Source organism: Gymnogyps californianus, chromosome 27 (genome assembly GCF_018139145.2).
Source record: "Gymnogyps californianus isolate 813 chromosome 27, ASM1813914v2, whole genome shotgun sequence".
Taxonomy (NCBI): domain Eukaryota; kingdom Metazoa; phylum Chordata; class Aves; order Accipitriformes; family Cathartidae; genus Gymnogyps; species Gymnogyps californianus.
Window position 1 is genome coordinate 3874990 of NC_059497.1, and position 15054 is coordinate 3890043.

Sequence of the window (15054 nt, forward strand, 5' to 3'; positions counted from 1 at the left end):
CAGTAAGATGAAAATACTGCTTGCAATTACAGTGAAGCCCACTTAAGTGCATGCCTGACAAAGGGTAGCCTATAAAGCAAACTTTGTCCCTCCTGTAACGGTATGGCTTCAAATCCTGCTAATACACTGATGCGTATTTAGAATAATTCCAGGTTTAGGCTCTGCTTCTGCAAACACACAGGCAGATGATGTAACTTAACTCACACGTGGAGTTCAGTGGCCACAGGTGTGAGTTGCAAGCTAAGTGTCTGCAACATAAAAACCTCTGGTTTGGTACAACTGGGAGCAGAACTGGTTTCTCTGTGTAGTGGGATTCCTCTACTGGGGTTCCAGTCTTGTAGCAAGGAGTCAGTTGCCTTGAGAGATGCTCAGAGCCAGTGTGAGGTTCTTGGCACCTTGCAGGTTATTGTCTGAAGGCGTAGGAAGCCACTGCACGCTGGCAGACTGTCAGGCTCGTGAGTATGCAGCCTCTGGGACAGAACTGTTCCCAGCATATCCTTATTCCATTCAACTTCTAAGTAAATTGGTGTTCCTTAATTTTATGTTTTTAAGAATGAAGAATCTTAATGTATTCATGGCCAGGTATGATACAGCATCTGCTGTAGTTGTTGGAAACCACTTTATTTTAGCTAACTCTATTCCACTAGCAAGTTAGTTACATAAATTTGCCTTTATGTTATCCCTTTACTGCCTGTATTCCCGAGTTAAACTATGCATACCACAAAAACAGTTTCTCTGCAAAGCACTGAAAATACCAATTGTTTTCCCCATTAGTTCTGACCAGAACAATTCTCTGGTCTGGCAGGTTGTTAATGTGAGGCAGCAAATGGAATAATGCATATTAAATGCTTGACATCAGACTTTTCTGAGTGGCAGTACCACCCCCACTTACTTAGGGACTTCCAGACATTTTTTCGAGTGTAGGAATAAAATTGGAAATGGTAAAGCATTAAGTGTGTCCTGTGGACTCGCTATTGGGAGGTTTTTTTGCTTTTAGAAGGCAAGGCTTCTAGCGTAAATATTGCCTTGGTGGTAATTTAGAAACTCTTTATTGATTGTAACGTCCTCAGGCCTGAATATGCCTAATTGCATCCCAGTGAGAGAGACTAGTTTTGGCTGTTGCCAGATTACCCCGGGATGAGCTGCAGCGGAAGTCAGTGGTGTTGCAGAATGAGAACTATGTAAGCAAGAGACAGGGAGATTAGTTTTGCCTGCCAGTACAGTTTTGTGAACTAATTTTGTATGATTCCTTAGATTTGGTGCCTTGTATCCAATAATATTTTGCATGGGACAGAAATGTTGGGAAATAAGTCGTGAATTCCCCCCTCCTGACTGAAGCAGCAGACAGGTTTGTGTGTTTTTACAAGTACTCAGTATCACTGACATTTTTACATTTCGTATCTGTATGTGAATGAAGTTCACCAGCAAGCTCAGAAGCTAGTATTTTAGCGTTACATGTTTGAAATCCCTGTATTTGTAATAATTCAAATAACAGCTTGTTCAAAGGCAGATTTTTACATTTTCTTATGTCATCCAGGCCCCTCCAGTCAGGTGAGTAAGTTGACGTCTGTCAGAGCACGTAGCATAGAGCAAGGAATAAAAACTCCAGTGGGGTTTTTGGTAGAGTAGCTGTAGCTTTGGGAAGCACCTTCTGTTACAAACCTAATGCTAATTGCTGGTGTAGAAAAGAAAAAAAATACAGTTCCCATTGTCATGGCAGTGTTTGCACAGGTTTCCGCTTAGCCGCCTAGCAAATACTTCCACACGTGAGCAAAAGCATGCCGTGGTAATGCCTGTGTAAATTTAACATGCAATAGATACAGTTGCGTAAGGTGGCCCAGTGTCCCTTCTTCAAAGTAAATAGTAAAATCCAAGCACCAGCTCTGAACACTGCCTTTTTGTGTGCGTCTAATCCCTTCAGCGGGTTTGACATCAGATAGGGCGGACTTAGGTTGAGAATTTATTGCCTCTGGGAATATAAAACCTCAATTCCGTGGGTTTTTTTGTGTCTATTACATTAATATTGATACCTGTTTATTGCAGATGGGAATGTGAAGCATTCTAGCAAGCTTCTAAATTTATAAAACCACATGTTTAAATGATCAAAAGCTACATACGTTAGTTACCTGTGCCAACTAGTGATTCTTTGTCTTAGTTGATTTTAGGGCTGTGCCTTTAGGCCGCTCCTTCTGTTGTACTGATTTTTATTTTGTGCGTGTGTGTATGGGTTCCACTTGTTTAAAGGATGGTGGGCCAAAATTCTTTCAAAAGAGTTCTTAAGTCTTAAAAATGAGCTTCGCAATGGACATTTCCAAGGGGGGGAGGGGGGAAGAGAAAAAGAAGAAAAAAAAAGGGCCCACCATTGACTTCAACCACTGTTAACTATTTATTGTTCTGAAGCTTGTGCGTGACACAGAATGCACTGCAGTTACAGCCAAGTGCTGTACCCTTAGGGTTCCTCTTGAACTGCCGTACTACTGATTTTGTGCAGGCTTGGGGTAGGGAAGGAGTTGGGATGAATTAAATGACCAGTAAAAACAAAGCCAAGCCGACCACAGCAATAAGCTGTGATCTAAGTTTAGAAGAGACAGGAAGCATCTGATAAGTGGACCTTGTGTGTTAGAGGATTGCATGTTTTGCAGGCAGAGACATTAACAAAATCCAAACGCAGTCTCGTTAGCAGCAACTTCCAATTGTTTTTGTGGCGAAAACTTTCTCTGATCAGTAGCCTCATACTGGCAAAATGAATGGTGCTTTTCCATTAGATATTACAGTTCCTAAGGAACAGTACCCCAAATTTTCAAGTTTTATAAAGGAGCTACCTACTTAAAGCCCACGACATCACTGTAAATGCTTTGTGTAACTGGAAGTGAGAAAGGAGATGATACAGTTGATCACTGTACCTAATTTGATTTGTAATTTTTAGTCTTGGTAACATACTTCCAATAGAGGTGGCAGGTGGTGAATTATGATTTTTTTCCATGCTCAAGCGCTGCGCCCTGGCTTGTCAAACTAGGACTTGGTGGAATCTGGAGTAGTAAAGGCTTCCTCTTGTTTCTGTTCCTGCTTTACAGCCACTTTCTGTGTGAGCATGTCTTTTTCGGGAGCATGGGGCTTCTGAATGTTGCTCCTGCTAAAGAGGAACAACCACATCCCCTCAATGTGGGCAGGGTTAAGTGTATAAAGTACTTAGGCTAGCCTTATTTCCTTAGATAACCATATCCGTACCATGAGGATAATTTGTACTGCTACAACTGTGTTAGTACGAGTCCGTGCCACGTTGGTGGCTAGACAAGGTTAAAGAATGTATGATAGCATGGGCAGGCTAGAGCTATGCACATGAATAATGTCACCACAGGCTCGTGGTGCACCGCTGAATGGAATCGGTAGCGGAGAAATTAGGATAACCACCCGTGAGGCTCCTTCTCTTTTGCGCAGTTAGCGTAGTGTTTGGGCTGCGGAACTCCACACCTCTGGTTTAGGAATGGCATCTTCATAGCAAGTGTCATCTTCACTCTCCTTACATTTATTAAATGACGTTACTAGGCCTGGCCCTTAAGGCTATTTCCTGCTGCTACAAGGTGAGCCACATATTTCCATGTGAAAACCAAGTTTTCGCCTAGTTTATCAGATGTGTAAACTACAGTAACTTACCACTGGCAACTTTAGAGCCCATGTAGAAGAGAATTAGGTCCTATTTTCTCCCTGCTTAACTTCAGCTTTGGTTAAGCGGTCACAAACTCTCTAAGCCACAGCCTTCTATACATCTAACAAGCAGTTTACAGGAAAGGAACAAGTGGCTAAGTTTGTTTCCAGTAAAACTTTTTTTTTACAGGTCTGCCTTTCCATAAAAGAAATTTAAGCACAGTTTAGAAACTTCAAACAGCTCCCCCGAGAGGAGTGCTGCCCGGGCGAGCTCCCTTAAGGTGCGATGGGCTTGGGTAGGATGCTGCCGGGGAGACCCTGCTTCTGCTAATGCCCTGGAGGCTTCACTGTTGACTTGAGTAAGGGCAGAATTAAAGCTAATCTTCAGCACTTTAAAAAAAGTTAATCCCGCTCTAAGTTGAGGTTGCTGGAAGGGTGCTGTTGGCAGAGGCTGGATAGAAGACGAGCAGTTTTTCCTCAGTATGAAATCCCCTGGCAGCCCATGTGAAAAGAGGAGTCAAATGCTGCGCCGCTTTCTTGGGTGAGGAGCCAGGCTGGAGCTTGGGTGGGTTTCCTGATTTTTCAGTGACTTCTGTTGGGGCTTTAAGTCAGAACAGCCTCTAGTTTCTGGTTCAAGTTTCTGGTACTTATGTCACTAATGACTTAAGCTGATGTATGCCATGCTGTGCTCATGAATGAGACTGCCTTTGCTTCAAGGACGCTCCCAGGCAGCAGCAAGTGACAAGAGAATCCAATTAATTACTGAATGTTTCTGGCAATCTGTCCAGCTGTCTGGCAGCTCGGTGCAAGCGCACTGCTCCTAATCGCAGGTTCAGCAGCTTTTATTTTAGTCAAGGTTTGTTAAGACAACATCCAGTAAGTCACCTATGGCAGCCTTATGTACTTAACTGCATGAACTGCCCCCTGCCTGAACCCAGGCCTTGGGAGGAGATTAGTGTGTTCTAAATCAAAACTAAGATTAACTATAAAGTGACTTAATGTTCAAATTAATCCCCTTTTCCTGCAGAAACTGTTTCTGCGTAACTTGGATTATCCGTACTTCAAAAGAACTTCCTTTCTTTACAGGATGTTAAAATACCCGCTTTGAAAACAACATTTTTAACAATTGGTATCGGTAGTGGAATGAGTTTCTCTCTGGGGCAGGTAAGGGGGCAGTTCTCCGTCACAAAACGTGGAGGCAGCGCTACTTCAGAAGAATGTCTTAAAACTAAAAACCCGTGCGTAACTGTCCAAAGAATCTGAAGCCATGTTGCAGTCCTACTGCCCCAATGCTCAGGGCTGGGAAGTTTATTCTGCTCTACAAATAGCATCTTCGAGGAGCTGTCGTGTACCGCATCAGAGTAAATCGCAGCCGCAGCTCCCACGTCAGCCTCACGTGGTGCTTTCACTGTTCCCCGAACAGCCTCACCACCCACAGCCGGACTTTAAAGTTGGGAACGGCAAGCTGTAGTCTCAGTCCAGGGCGCTAAAATGCTATGCAACACCAAATGGCTTCTTCTTCCCACACACCGTCGTCATTCTGTTGCAGTTAAGTGTCCCAGCTTTTCTCTCATCCGGACATTACCCAGGAAACCTTCTGGTGGTTAGAGTTTACCTAGGGCTTGTCACAGTTTTGTTTTTCCTTTTGAATAAGTAGCTGATGGGTCCTGCTTACAACCCAGGACTGGACTTGTTCCTTTGTCTTTCGGGTGTGAAATATAAATCATGTTTTTATGATTTTTTTGTAAATCTTTACTCTTTTTACACCTTGTTTTTGTAAGCTGAAGTTTCTTATTAAAAAAATGAAATTCCAGTGGGTTATGTCATTATTCTACATACTTTAATAAACATCTAGATGGGGGTACAGAAGAAAATTCCACACACAATGGCTTCGCGTCCTTGCGTAAACTATTCTCACTGTGCAGAACGAACTGAAAATAAATTCTCCCTTTCACACTTAAAAGCTTCCCCCCCCTTGTCGCTGCTTCAAGCATGACAGCTTTGAAGTGCAAGCAGCAGCTCTGCAGAGAAGGAGACCAGAACGTACTCCCACGAACGTATCGGAACTTGTAACGGCTAAACACGTCTCTTCTGGTCCTCGGGTGCGGGGGGGACGAGCTCTCCTCCCTTGCAGCTCTATTTCTTCCCTAGGTCAGCAATTAAGCACAATTAGACAAGGTTGCTAGTCTACTCTGCAGCTGTACGGCAATTTAACCCAACTCTTTGTATAAATTAGATTGCTTTAGGCTGTAGCCCTCCTGGTGCCAGCGTGGGCTCAGGGTTTAGTCCCTCCTGTAGCTCGTTATCTTTTATTTGGTCACCTCGCACGGCGACGTCCCCTTCCCGGGGCGGGGGGGGCCCTGACACGCTTTGGGGGGGCTCTGCCAGCACGGCTGCACACCCGTGGTCACTGCGGCTGGGTCACCGATACCCGGAGACAAGTTTTGGAGACCAGTTTTACAGAGAAGCGCAGCAGCTCCCGGTCGCCCGGAGGCCCCCTTGTCCCCGCGGTCTCCCAGCCCGCAGGTTCCCCCCCGCCTCGCTTCCCCCGAGGACTCACCGCCGCTACGGGACGGGCTGCGGGGCCATCAGGTCGATGTCCGTCAGATTCCGGGCGACCCACACCCCAGCGGCGAAGAGCCCCAGGTTCACCAGCAGGTTCCTGAAAAGAGAAACCACCAGCGCTGGCTCCCTCCCGCGGCCCGCATCCTGTCCCGCCGCCCGCACCCGGTCCCGCCCGCGGTACCGACCTGCGGAAGTCGTTCCGGTCGGTGGCGAAGCGGTAAGCGCTCCGCAGCCACCCGCGCAGCCCCTGCGGCGCGGACCCCGGCCCGCCCGCTCCCGCCGCCGCCGCCGCCGTCGCCGCGGCCGCCCCCGCCGCCGCCATGCCGCCGCCACCCCTCGCTCTCCTCCTCCGCCGCCGTGCGATGCCGTCACTTCCGGTGCGCGGCGGGCGGGCAGCGCGCTCGTGGAGCGGGGCTCCGCGTGCAAGTGGCGTTGCTTGGTGCAACGTGCACCGTGCACCGTGCAACCCGGCGGGGCCGCCTTGCACGAAGCGCGTGGCTTCCCGTGGTTGCCCGTGCAAGGGCGGGGAGGGGAGGGGAGGGGGAGAGGAGGGGAGGCGGGGGGGGAACCGGGTTTCGGCGGGGTGGCACCGGGAGGTGCAGCCCCCTGCCCGCCGCCGGCGCCTTGCACGCTTGCAGGGGAGGGGGGGGCCCCCCCCTTGCACCCCTCGGCTCTGCGCAGGTTGTTTTTAGCGGGTGCTGCCTGCTCGGAAAAATCCAAGGCAGCGCCGGCCCCGTGCATCCCCTGCCGTACAGCCAGGTGAACCCCCCGCCCCCCCCCCCCCCCCCCCCCCGCCCGGCTGAGCCCCCCGCACGGTGGGATCGGGGTTCGTGGGAGCCGGGGTTGCACAGGGGCCGATAAGGGCAGCCGCTGTCGGGGATTGCTGCTGCGGGAGGAGGGAAGGGGGGGGGCGGGGGTGTGTGTGTGAAGTTTTTCCACGGGAAAAATATGTGGAAAGTGAGGGAATGCCTGAAGCGCTGCGCGGGCCGTGCCGAGGTACCTCTCCTCTTCTCTGACTCTGAATTTTCCAGGTGCAAGTGCTGGATCCCGGAGCCCGGACGGTTGTAACCTGCGCCGTTGCACCCCAAAGGACAGCGCTCAGCAGTAAGCACCGGCGGTACCGGTGGGCAGGACGGTGTTGCAGCGGTGGCATTTGGAAAACGCCTCTCCTGTTTCCTCTGTCCCTGCCCGTGCCTGAACCTTCATTCTGTTCCTTGTTCCCAAATCCTCCCTTCGACTCCCTCCTTCCTGCTCTTTCAGTCCGGTTTGTGGGTCTCTATCCGCTCCTCCGCCCCATGGGCCCGCTGCCCTCAGCCCCCCATGGGCTTGGCCTTTCCCGAGCCCGCTCCCCCTCTCCTGGCAGCCCCTGGCTCAGCCTTTGCGGGGAAAAAACTTGGCGGGGGGAAAAAAAGCTCTCAGCCACCCCAGGCATCGCAGCCTCCCCCAGGAGGTGCCTGTTTCCATCGGGAGGGGACTTCCTGACAGCAAAACTCGCTTCATTAGCACCGTTTAAGCCTTGCACGCGTACCTGCTGCCGGGGCACCCTGCACTGGTGCTTACCTGGGCATCCATCACCTTTTCTCAGCGCCCTGGTACTAATCTCACTGTAATTATGGCCGTCCCTGCCTCGATTTCCACACTCTTTGACAGCAGATTATATATTACCGTGCCCATGTGGTTCCACATCAAACAATCCGGGACGGAGCAGCCGAGGTCACCGTGACGGCTGGTTACCGGCGAGACAGGGCGTTTGCTGGGTGAGCTGGGACCAGATCGGTGCACCGAGACGAGGCCTTGACCCCCGCAGCAGCTCTTGTGTTCTCCTGCACCCGAGTTCTTGTGCCTGGAAAAAGCAGATGGTGGGTCTGAGACCTGCTAAAAGTAACCTGGCCCAAGCAGAGGCGTTCACTGCGGAGCCCCAAACCTGACGTGGTTTGCACCTTTTGGGGCGCGCTGCGCGTCACCTGATGCTATGGGGATGGGCAGGTTCTTTTAAGGATCCTTTGTGGAATGAGAACTGGCCACAGGGTTGTAGTTACAATGAGAGCTTTATTATTATACAAAGATTTAGCCATCAGAGTAGCTTACCCTTACGCAGAACTTCTAGCAATTAGGATAGCTTTCCTATTACTCCTATTTCCCTGCTCTCTGAGAGCTAGTTATCCTCCTCTTTGGGGACACCCAGGTCACCAAGCCAGGCTCTGATAAGAAGACGTGCACCAGCCAAGGAGCCATGGGGTTACGGAGCCACTCAGCTCTTGAGAGGGACGTACTGCGACAGTGGCCATCCAGGCTGCGGCCACATTTGTCCCTGCTGCTGTATTCCTTTCCCAAAGAGCTAATTGATCCACCCAGTTAGTTAATTGATTTATAGCTATTAGAGACTATAATTAACCGACCAGCTGGAAAGCTGTGTGTTATCTGCCCGGTGGGAGCAGCGTTGAGAAGCAGCCAGCTCCGATGGGCCATGGGCTGCCCCGTCCCTGCGAACAGCACTGCTCGTTTGCCGTCTTTGAAGGATTTTACTCCACCTCAGACTTTGGGCTTTCCCTTTTATCTCCTCCTTTGCTAACATTTGGCATCAGCGAGCTCACTCCGAGCCTTCTGTGTTCTCCCTTATCTCCTCCTGCGTTCCTGCAAGGTCACAAACTCCTCTTCACGCTCCATGTCCGTGCAGGAGTTTGCGTTGCTGGGCAGACCAGTTCAGACCAGCTTGTTATCAAAGCATTCCCAGCCCCCAGCAAAACCTCCCACTGCTGTCAGACCCTGACATGACGCAGATGTTCATTAAGCATCGGGAAGGTGATGCATCTCATCACGGGGCCGGGCGAGATGTCTGTACCTTGTACTAGCACATGTGGCTGGTGCTAATGAACTCCCGGGAGTGCCGTTCCCTGTGGGAATGCAGGGAAATAGGGAGGAGGAGACGCTGGAGGTGCCTGGCAGAGGTGTCCAGTGCCTGGCTGCCCCAGGAGGCGATGCGTCGGACCGGCAGCAGGCTCGGGAAACCCTCTGAGCCACAGTGGGCTCCGTCCCCGGGGCTGCTGGGGGTGGCGATGCTGTGAGCAGGGATCAAACCCGGCCGCGGTGCTAGAGGGTCAACGGACACAGGCAGCTTCAGCGGCACATCGGCCCCGAGCAGGTCTATGGGAACCCGACAGCGCTGAGCCGCAGCCTCCTGGCCGCCCCGGTAGCGGAGCCAGCCGTGCCCGGGGAGCGGGGCTGTCCATGCGGGGAGTGGGGCGCTGGGCACGCCGCTCCTCGGCCTCCCGGCATCGGCAAAGGTGGGTGCGATGGCAGCATCCCTGCTGGGCGCTGTCCTGCATGCCGCGCTTTCCAGACCCTCTCGCCCTTGTCCTTCCCCCTCCTCGTCCCTGCAGGCTGTGCTGTGGTCCCCGGGGGGGCCCTGCTCCCCCAAATGCCCCGGCACAAGGCTGGCAGCATCCCGGGGACCATGTGGCCGATCCAGGTGATGCTGGAGCTGGATGGAGGCAAGCGCTGGGGGCATGGGCTTGTACGGATGCTCTGTGCCCTGGGGATGCAGGGTCCCCGCTTGCACAGTGGAGCCGCAGAGATGAGGACGGAGCAGGAACAGGGCTGCACGCAGAGGCCGATGCAGTGCAGGGTTTGCAGGTCTTGCATCAAACTCTGCTTTAAACCAGGTTTGCTGAGGGATCTTAGATAACCGGAGGAATTTGGCTGTCCCTGGTTATCAGAGGCCGGTTTGAGAAGAGGTGCTGCCTGGGGTCTTTGCAGCCCTCGGGAAATGAGGGGGGGTCTGTCCGTGCTTCCCCTGTTAGTGAGTGTTTATGCTCAGCAGCTGAAATCAGTGTCAGAAGATGCTCTGCAAACGGGAGTAAAAGCTCCTGGAGGGTATCGCAGCTTGGCTTTCAAGGAAGGGAAATCAAGTGCTCAGGAGGGCTCCAAGGGAGCTCCCTGGGGGGGAATTAGCACCTGGCTGCCCTCGGCAATCGCTTGCTATTGGTTTGCATTCAGCAGATCCGGGGGGTGGGGGAGATGCGGCAGTCCCAGGGCTGAGGGGCTGCGGGGAGCTGGGCTGGGGTGCAGGGGTCTCTATCTGATGCTCCTTGGTGCTTCATCTCTCCGGGCGGGCGAGCTGCTTTCCAGGGCCACCTGGGACTGATCTGCCAGGTAAAACCTCAATTTGGGGACAAAAGCGTTATTTTCTCTCTTTTACTCTCGGTACTGCCCTAGGTGGTCCCTGCTGACCTGTGAGACAAAGAGTGGTGCCTGCGCTGCCATTAACTCCTGCCAGCCTGGGTCGAGGCTACGAGTGTTAACTGGTGGCTCTGGGAGCCCAGTGCCCTGGCCAGGCTGGGGTTGGCTGATTTCAGGTCAGAGCATCGCCTGCTCGCTGGGATGGTGGCCCTCACAATAAGCCCTGATCTCTGACCCATGCAGCCGCTGCAGCCCGGCGGTGAGGAAGCCACAAAGGCTGTCTCGGGGACCCTGGGCAATGCCCCTTTGCATCCGCAGGGTTTGAGCCACCTCGCCCTTACAGAGAGCCCAGGCCGTGCCCGTGCCAGGCTGTCCCATGGGAGCAGCAAGAGGCAGGGATGCAGCCTGGAGTGGGGCTTGCACCCCGCTGCAGTGCCGGGCTGGCAGGGGGCACCCGGTGGGCGGCTTGTCCCTGCTCCGGCACCGGGGAGGGAGAGCGGCTTGGCCAGGATCCTGCAACACAATAGCGGGGTGGTGCTGCTGGGTTCCGTGACCTGTGCGGTTTGCACGGGGCGATTGAAAAGTGGCTGCGAGCAAGCGGAGGCTCAGGCAGGCAAGGGGAGCTGCTTCGGGCAGGGTGCAGGGGTGCCCGGTGCCAAGGGAGCAGCCCCGGCATTGCCAGGACCCGTGTCCCCTCCTGGGACAGGGAGCAGGTTCGTGTGGCTCCCAGCTCACCCATCTCCTGCGGGTCATCGCTGGTGGCGATGCCGTGTGGCTCTGGAGGTGACCCAACCCTCGGGGCTCAGCAGAGCTGGGGAGCGCTGCAGGGGGCACCTGGCCGGCAGCCGTCCCCGAGCCAGCGGTGACGTCCTGTGGGACGTGCTCACCCACACCTCTCCCTTTGCAGCTGGGTGCTGACCTTCCGGGGCCCTTCTCCTCACTGGGACCGGGGCCAGGACAAGCTTTTGGCAAGATGTTCTCACCGCTGGGCTGCAGGAGGGGCTTCCCCAGGGAGGTAGGTGGTTTTGTGACCTTCCTGCTGCCACGCAGCTGGGGCTGCCAGTGTGGTTGGGAGTGGAGGAGCTTGGCGGGGCAAGGATGGGTGCCCGCGGCTCCATCACTCGGGATGCTGAGGAGCCAGGAGAGCATCACCATGGTATGGGGAAGAATTGGGAATCATCTGTGACCTTGGCCGGGAGAGGAGGGTGGACAGGCTCCTGGCTCCCCATCCCTGCTCCATCCAGCCAGTGCAAGGGTGAAGGTGAGGGTCTCATCCTGCTTTCATCTCCCTGTGCCCTCTCCGCAGCCCGGTCCATGGCAGGCTGGACCACCGCCGCCCCGCGCTCATGGCCCCCACGACGTCTGGGACGAGCTGCCCTGGGAGCACCAGCACAGGAGAGGCAGGGGTGGATGGCACCCGGTAAGGGGGCAAGGGCCGGGGCGAGCAGCCGTGCAGCGAGGGGAGATGGCGCTGTCGGGGTTCACCTACACATCTGGGGTGGCCAAAGCCAGGGGCTCCGCCAGGAGCAGGAGGGGCAGAAAGAGCTGAGGGCCATGGCAGGGAGGGGGAACCGCAGCAGAACCAAAACACCCCAGCGAGCTGCCGTCCTCACCGGCGGCAATTTGCCATTGCAGCCTGGTCCCTGGGACTCCAGACCCTTCCCTGGCCCTGCCGACTTCCATGGGAACGAGGAGGACAGGAGATGGGCACCCCGCGACTGTCCCCCGCCACCTCCCTGGGCCAATGGAGAAGACAACCGAGGACCTGAGGACTGCTTCGGAGAGGGCTGGCGCCGGGTGAGGGGGAGATGGGCTGGGGTGGGTGGCAGCTGTGTGGCTACCCCCAGCATGCCAGCATCCTCACCAGCGGCGATTTGCCATTGCAGCCCGGTCCCCGGGACCCCAGACCCTTCCCTGGCCCTGCCGACTTCCATGGGAACGAGGACAGGAGATGGGCACCCCGCGACTGTCCCCTGCCACCTCCCTGGGCCAATGGAGAAGACAACCGAGGACCTGAGGACTGCTTCGGAGAGGGCTGGCGCCGGGTGAGGGGGAGATGGACTGGGGTGGGTGGCAGCTGTGTGGCTACCCCCAGCGTGCCAGCATCCTCACCGGCGGCGATTTGCCATTGCAGCCCGGTCCCCGGGACCCCAGACCCTTCCCTGGCCCTGCCGACTTCCATGGGAATGAGGACAGGAGATGGGCACCCCACGACTGTCCCCCACCACCCCCTTGGGATGACAGAGAAAACGACCGAGGACCTGAGGACTGCTTCGGAGAGGGCTGGCGCCGGGTGAGGGGGTGGCGGGCCGGGGGGGTGGCAGCGGCTGCGGGACTGAGGGCAGGGAGTGGGTGAAATGAGGCAGGGGCCATTCACTGCCCTGGTGACAAGGACAGTGCATGGGGACAGGTTTCCCTGCGCGGTGCTGGGAGCAGCGGCAGCCCAGCTTCTCTGCTCTGCAGTCACAGCATCCCCTGTCCTGCTCTGTGTCGAAACCCACCTCCTTCCCCGCAGGAGCCGCCGCTGCCTGGCCCCAGCTGCTTTGCCTGGCCTGAATTCCCCGACGAGGAGCAGCACCCACTCTGGCCCCCCACCAGCCTGCCAGGGTGGGTGCCCATGCTGAGGGTGGGGGGCACAGAGGGACCATGCAGCTGTGGGGTGCTGAGCAAGGGCACCGGGGCCAGGCTCGGCTCCGGTGCACAGCCAAGAGGTGATGCAGCGTTGAAGCTGGCCCGGCTCAGGGTGGGGGGGTTGCACCGGAGACCCCTTCCAGCCTAAATCCCCCCCACCCTGGGGTTTCCTTTGCTTCTGCAGGGAGCGAGATGGTTTCCAGGATGGCTGCCCATCCTGGGCCTATCGTGGCCTGGGTGGGAGACACTGCCGACGCCTTCGCCATGGCCACCGAGAGTTAGCCTTGGTCCAGCGCCTCCCGTGTCCCTGGCCCTCCAGAGGTTTGTGCCGACACTGTACTGGCTGCGAGGGGCCCCACGCCATGCTTCGCAGCATCTCCTCGGGCAGAGCGAGGAGTCGCTCCCATTGTGTTTCTTGCTCCGCAGGGAATCAGCCATCCTCCAGGTCCTCTCCTTCCCTCTCTGGGACGAGCCGGCTGGGAGTCAAAGAAATGCCACAGCACCCTGATCCTCCCCAGCCACTTAGTTCCTGCAAAGATGGTGCACAGAGGAAGGAGCAGACGGCTCAGGTTGTGGGTTTTTACCCCCCCGCCCCATCCCAGCACCCAGCAGTGACCTGAGTTTGCACGGTCTGAGCCCCGTGCGGTGCCGTCGTGCCCTAACCAGCATGGTTTCCCCTAGGGCCCACCGGCGGTGAGCGGGAAGGTCCCGGAGCCCCCCAGCCCGGCCAGCACCCCTCAGAAGAGCCCGGCTGCTGATGCCCAGGCTGCGACAGAGGCTGCGGAGCCGGAGCAGGCAGCAGGAGCGACGCCGGTAGGAGAGCACCCCTCTCCTGGGGGCAGGCAGGGATGCTCGCACCCCTGGAGGTGCCTGGCTCAGGGGGTCTCTTCAGCCAGTGTAACGTCTTCCTTCTCTCTCTCATCCAGCCCTTTCGCTCTTCACCTTGCTGTCTCTTTGCCAGGCATGGAAATTTTCCTGACTCTTCTCCGGGGCTGCAAAGCCCCGTGGTTTCCTTTGGGTTTTAGCACCCCGTCCGTCCCAACCCCCAGCTCTTCTCCCTGGGACAGACACGTGTCCCGGCCTCACGTCATTGCATGTCCCCAGGTTGAGCCAGGAGCCAGGCAGAAACCTGCGGGCAGCCACAGCCAGGGCCCCTCTGCTTGGAAACGGAGCCAGCCCCACCGGAGAAGAGCTCTGCCGGGACAGGGGAGCATCTTGAGGTATGAGCTAGTGCATCTCCTCTTCCCACCTAAAAGCAGTGCCGTGGGGGAGGCGGGAGCTTGCAGTCCCCTTTGCAAACCCTTTTTTCCCCTTGCCTGGGCAGCATTGCCAGCCCTCACCATGGGCTCTGCAATGCGTCTGTAACGCTTTGCACAGGTAGAGCCGTGCAGCCGAAGTGTCCCTAAGGCTGGCGCAGGTGGTGGGTCACATCCCCACGGTCCGACAGCCCCTCCGGAGCCTGCCGAGGGGGTCCGCACGGCAGCCGGCTCCACTGGAGAGGTGGGTGCTGAGCTCTGCCCGTGTTCCCGGGGACAGCAGCGTCTGCCGAGTGGAGCCGGAGGAGCCAAGGCAGAAGCTGCCCGCCATGTGGTGGGTCTCGGCACGTGGTGGGCAGCTCCACGGCGTGTGTCCCCCCCCCGGGTGATAGCCCATCAAGGCCACTGCTGCAGGCGAGGGGTGTGCTGGCGGCACTGGCTCCCCCCGCTCCTGCACAGCCGCTGCCTTCCTCCCCCAGCCGCTTTCTCTCCCACAGCTTCTCGGTGGCCTTCAGCCATCAGAAAACTCGCAGGTCCCGCCAGGAGCTACCACAGAGCCGGAGGCACAGCCCAGCCAGGCTTGCTCTGATATCTGCACTGCACCAGAGACCTCACCGGGGACCCAGCACCCTCCTGGGTCCAGTGAGACGGAGCCGGTACGGGGTCAGGGTGCCTCCGCTCTCCTGCGCTCACCCCGAGGCGTCCCCGGGTCCCTGCATGGGGCAAGTGCCCTAGGCTCAGGGATACTGCCATAGCCCAGGAGCAGTGGAGTGGGATC

At 56.2% G+C, this 15054-nt stretch overlaps 2 protein-coding genes across 2 annotated transcripts; one reads left to right on the forward strand and one right to left on the reverse strand.

The window, feature by feature from the left end:
* Positions 1 to 5463: 5463 nt before the first annotated feature.
* Positions 5464 to 6469, reverse strand: TOMM6 (translocase of outer mitochondrial membrane 6; the record flags this gene model as incomplete). Its single annotated transcript, XM_050911170.1, has 3 exons — positions 5464 to 5792; positions 6206 to 6307; positions 6396 to 6469. Coding segments are annotated over 2 exons (171 nt in total), but the record flags the coding sequence as incomplete, so codon positions are not given.
* Positions 6470 to 7287: 818 nt separating this feature from the next.
* On the forward strand, positions 7288 to 14904 carry LOC127026240 (basic salivary proline-rich protein 2-like). The gene is made up of 11 exons (XM_050911395.1): positions 7288 to 7314; positions 11297 to 11404; positions 11696 to 11809; positions 12025 to 12186; positions 12905 to 12996; positions 13205 to 13341; positions 13447 to 13592; positions 13702 to 13833; positions 14125 to 14240; positions 14398 to 14610; positions 14774 to 14904. The coding sequence occupies exons 2-10, from the start codon at positions 11363 to 11365 to the stop codon at positions 14399 to 14401; spliced, it is 945 nt and encodes a 314-aa protein (XP_050767352.1). The 5' UTR covers positions 7288 to 7314; positions 11297 to 11362; the 3' UTR covers positions 14402 to 14610; positions 14774 to 14904.
* The last annotated feature ends 150 nt before the right edge of the window (positions 14905 to 15054 follow it).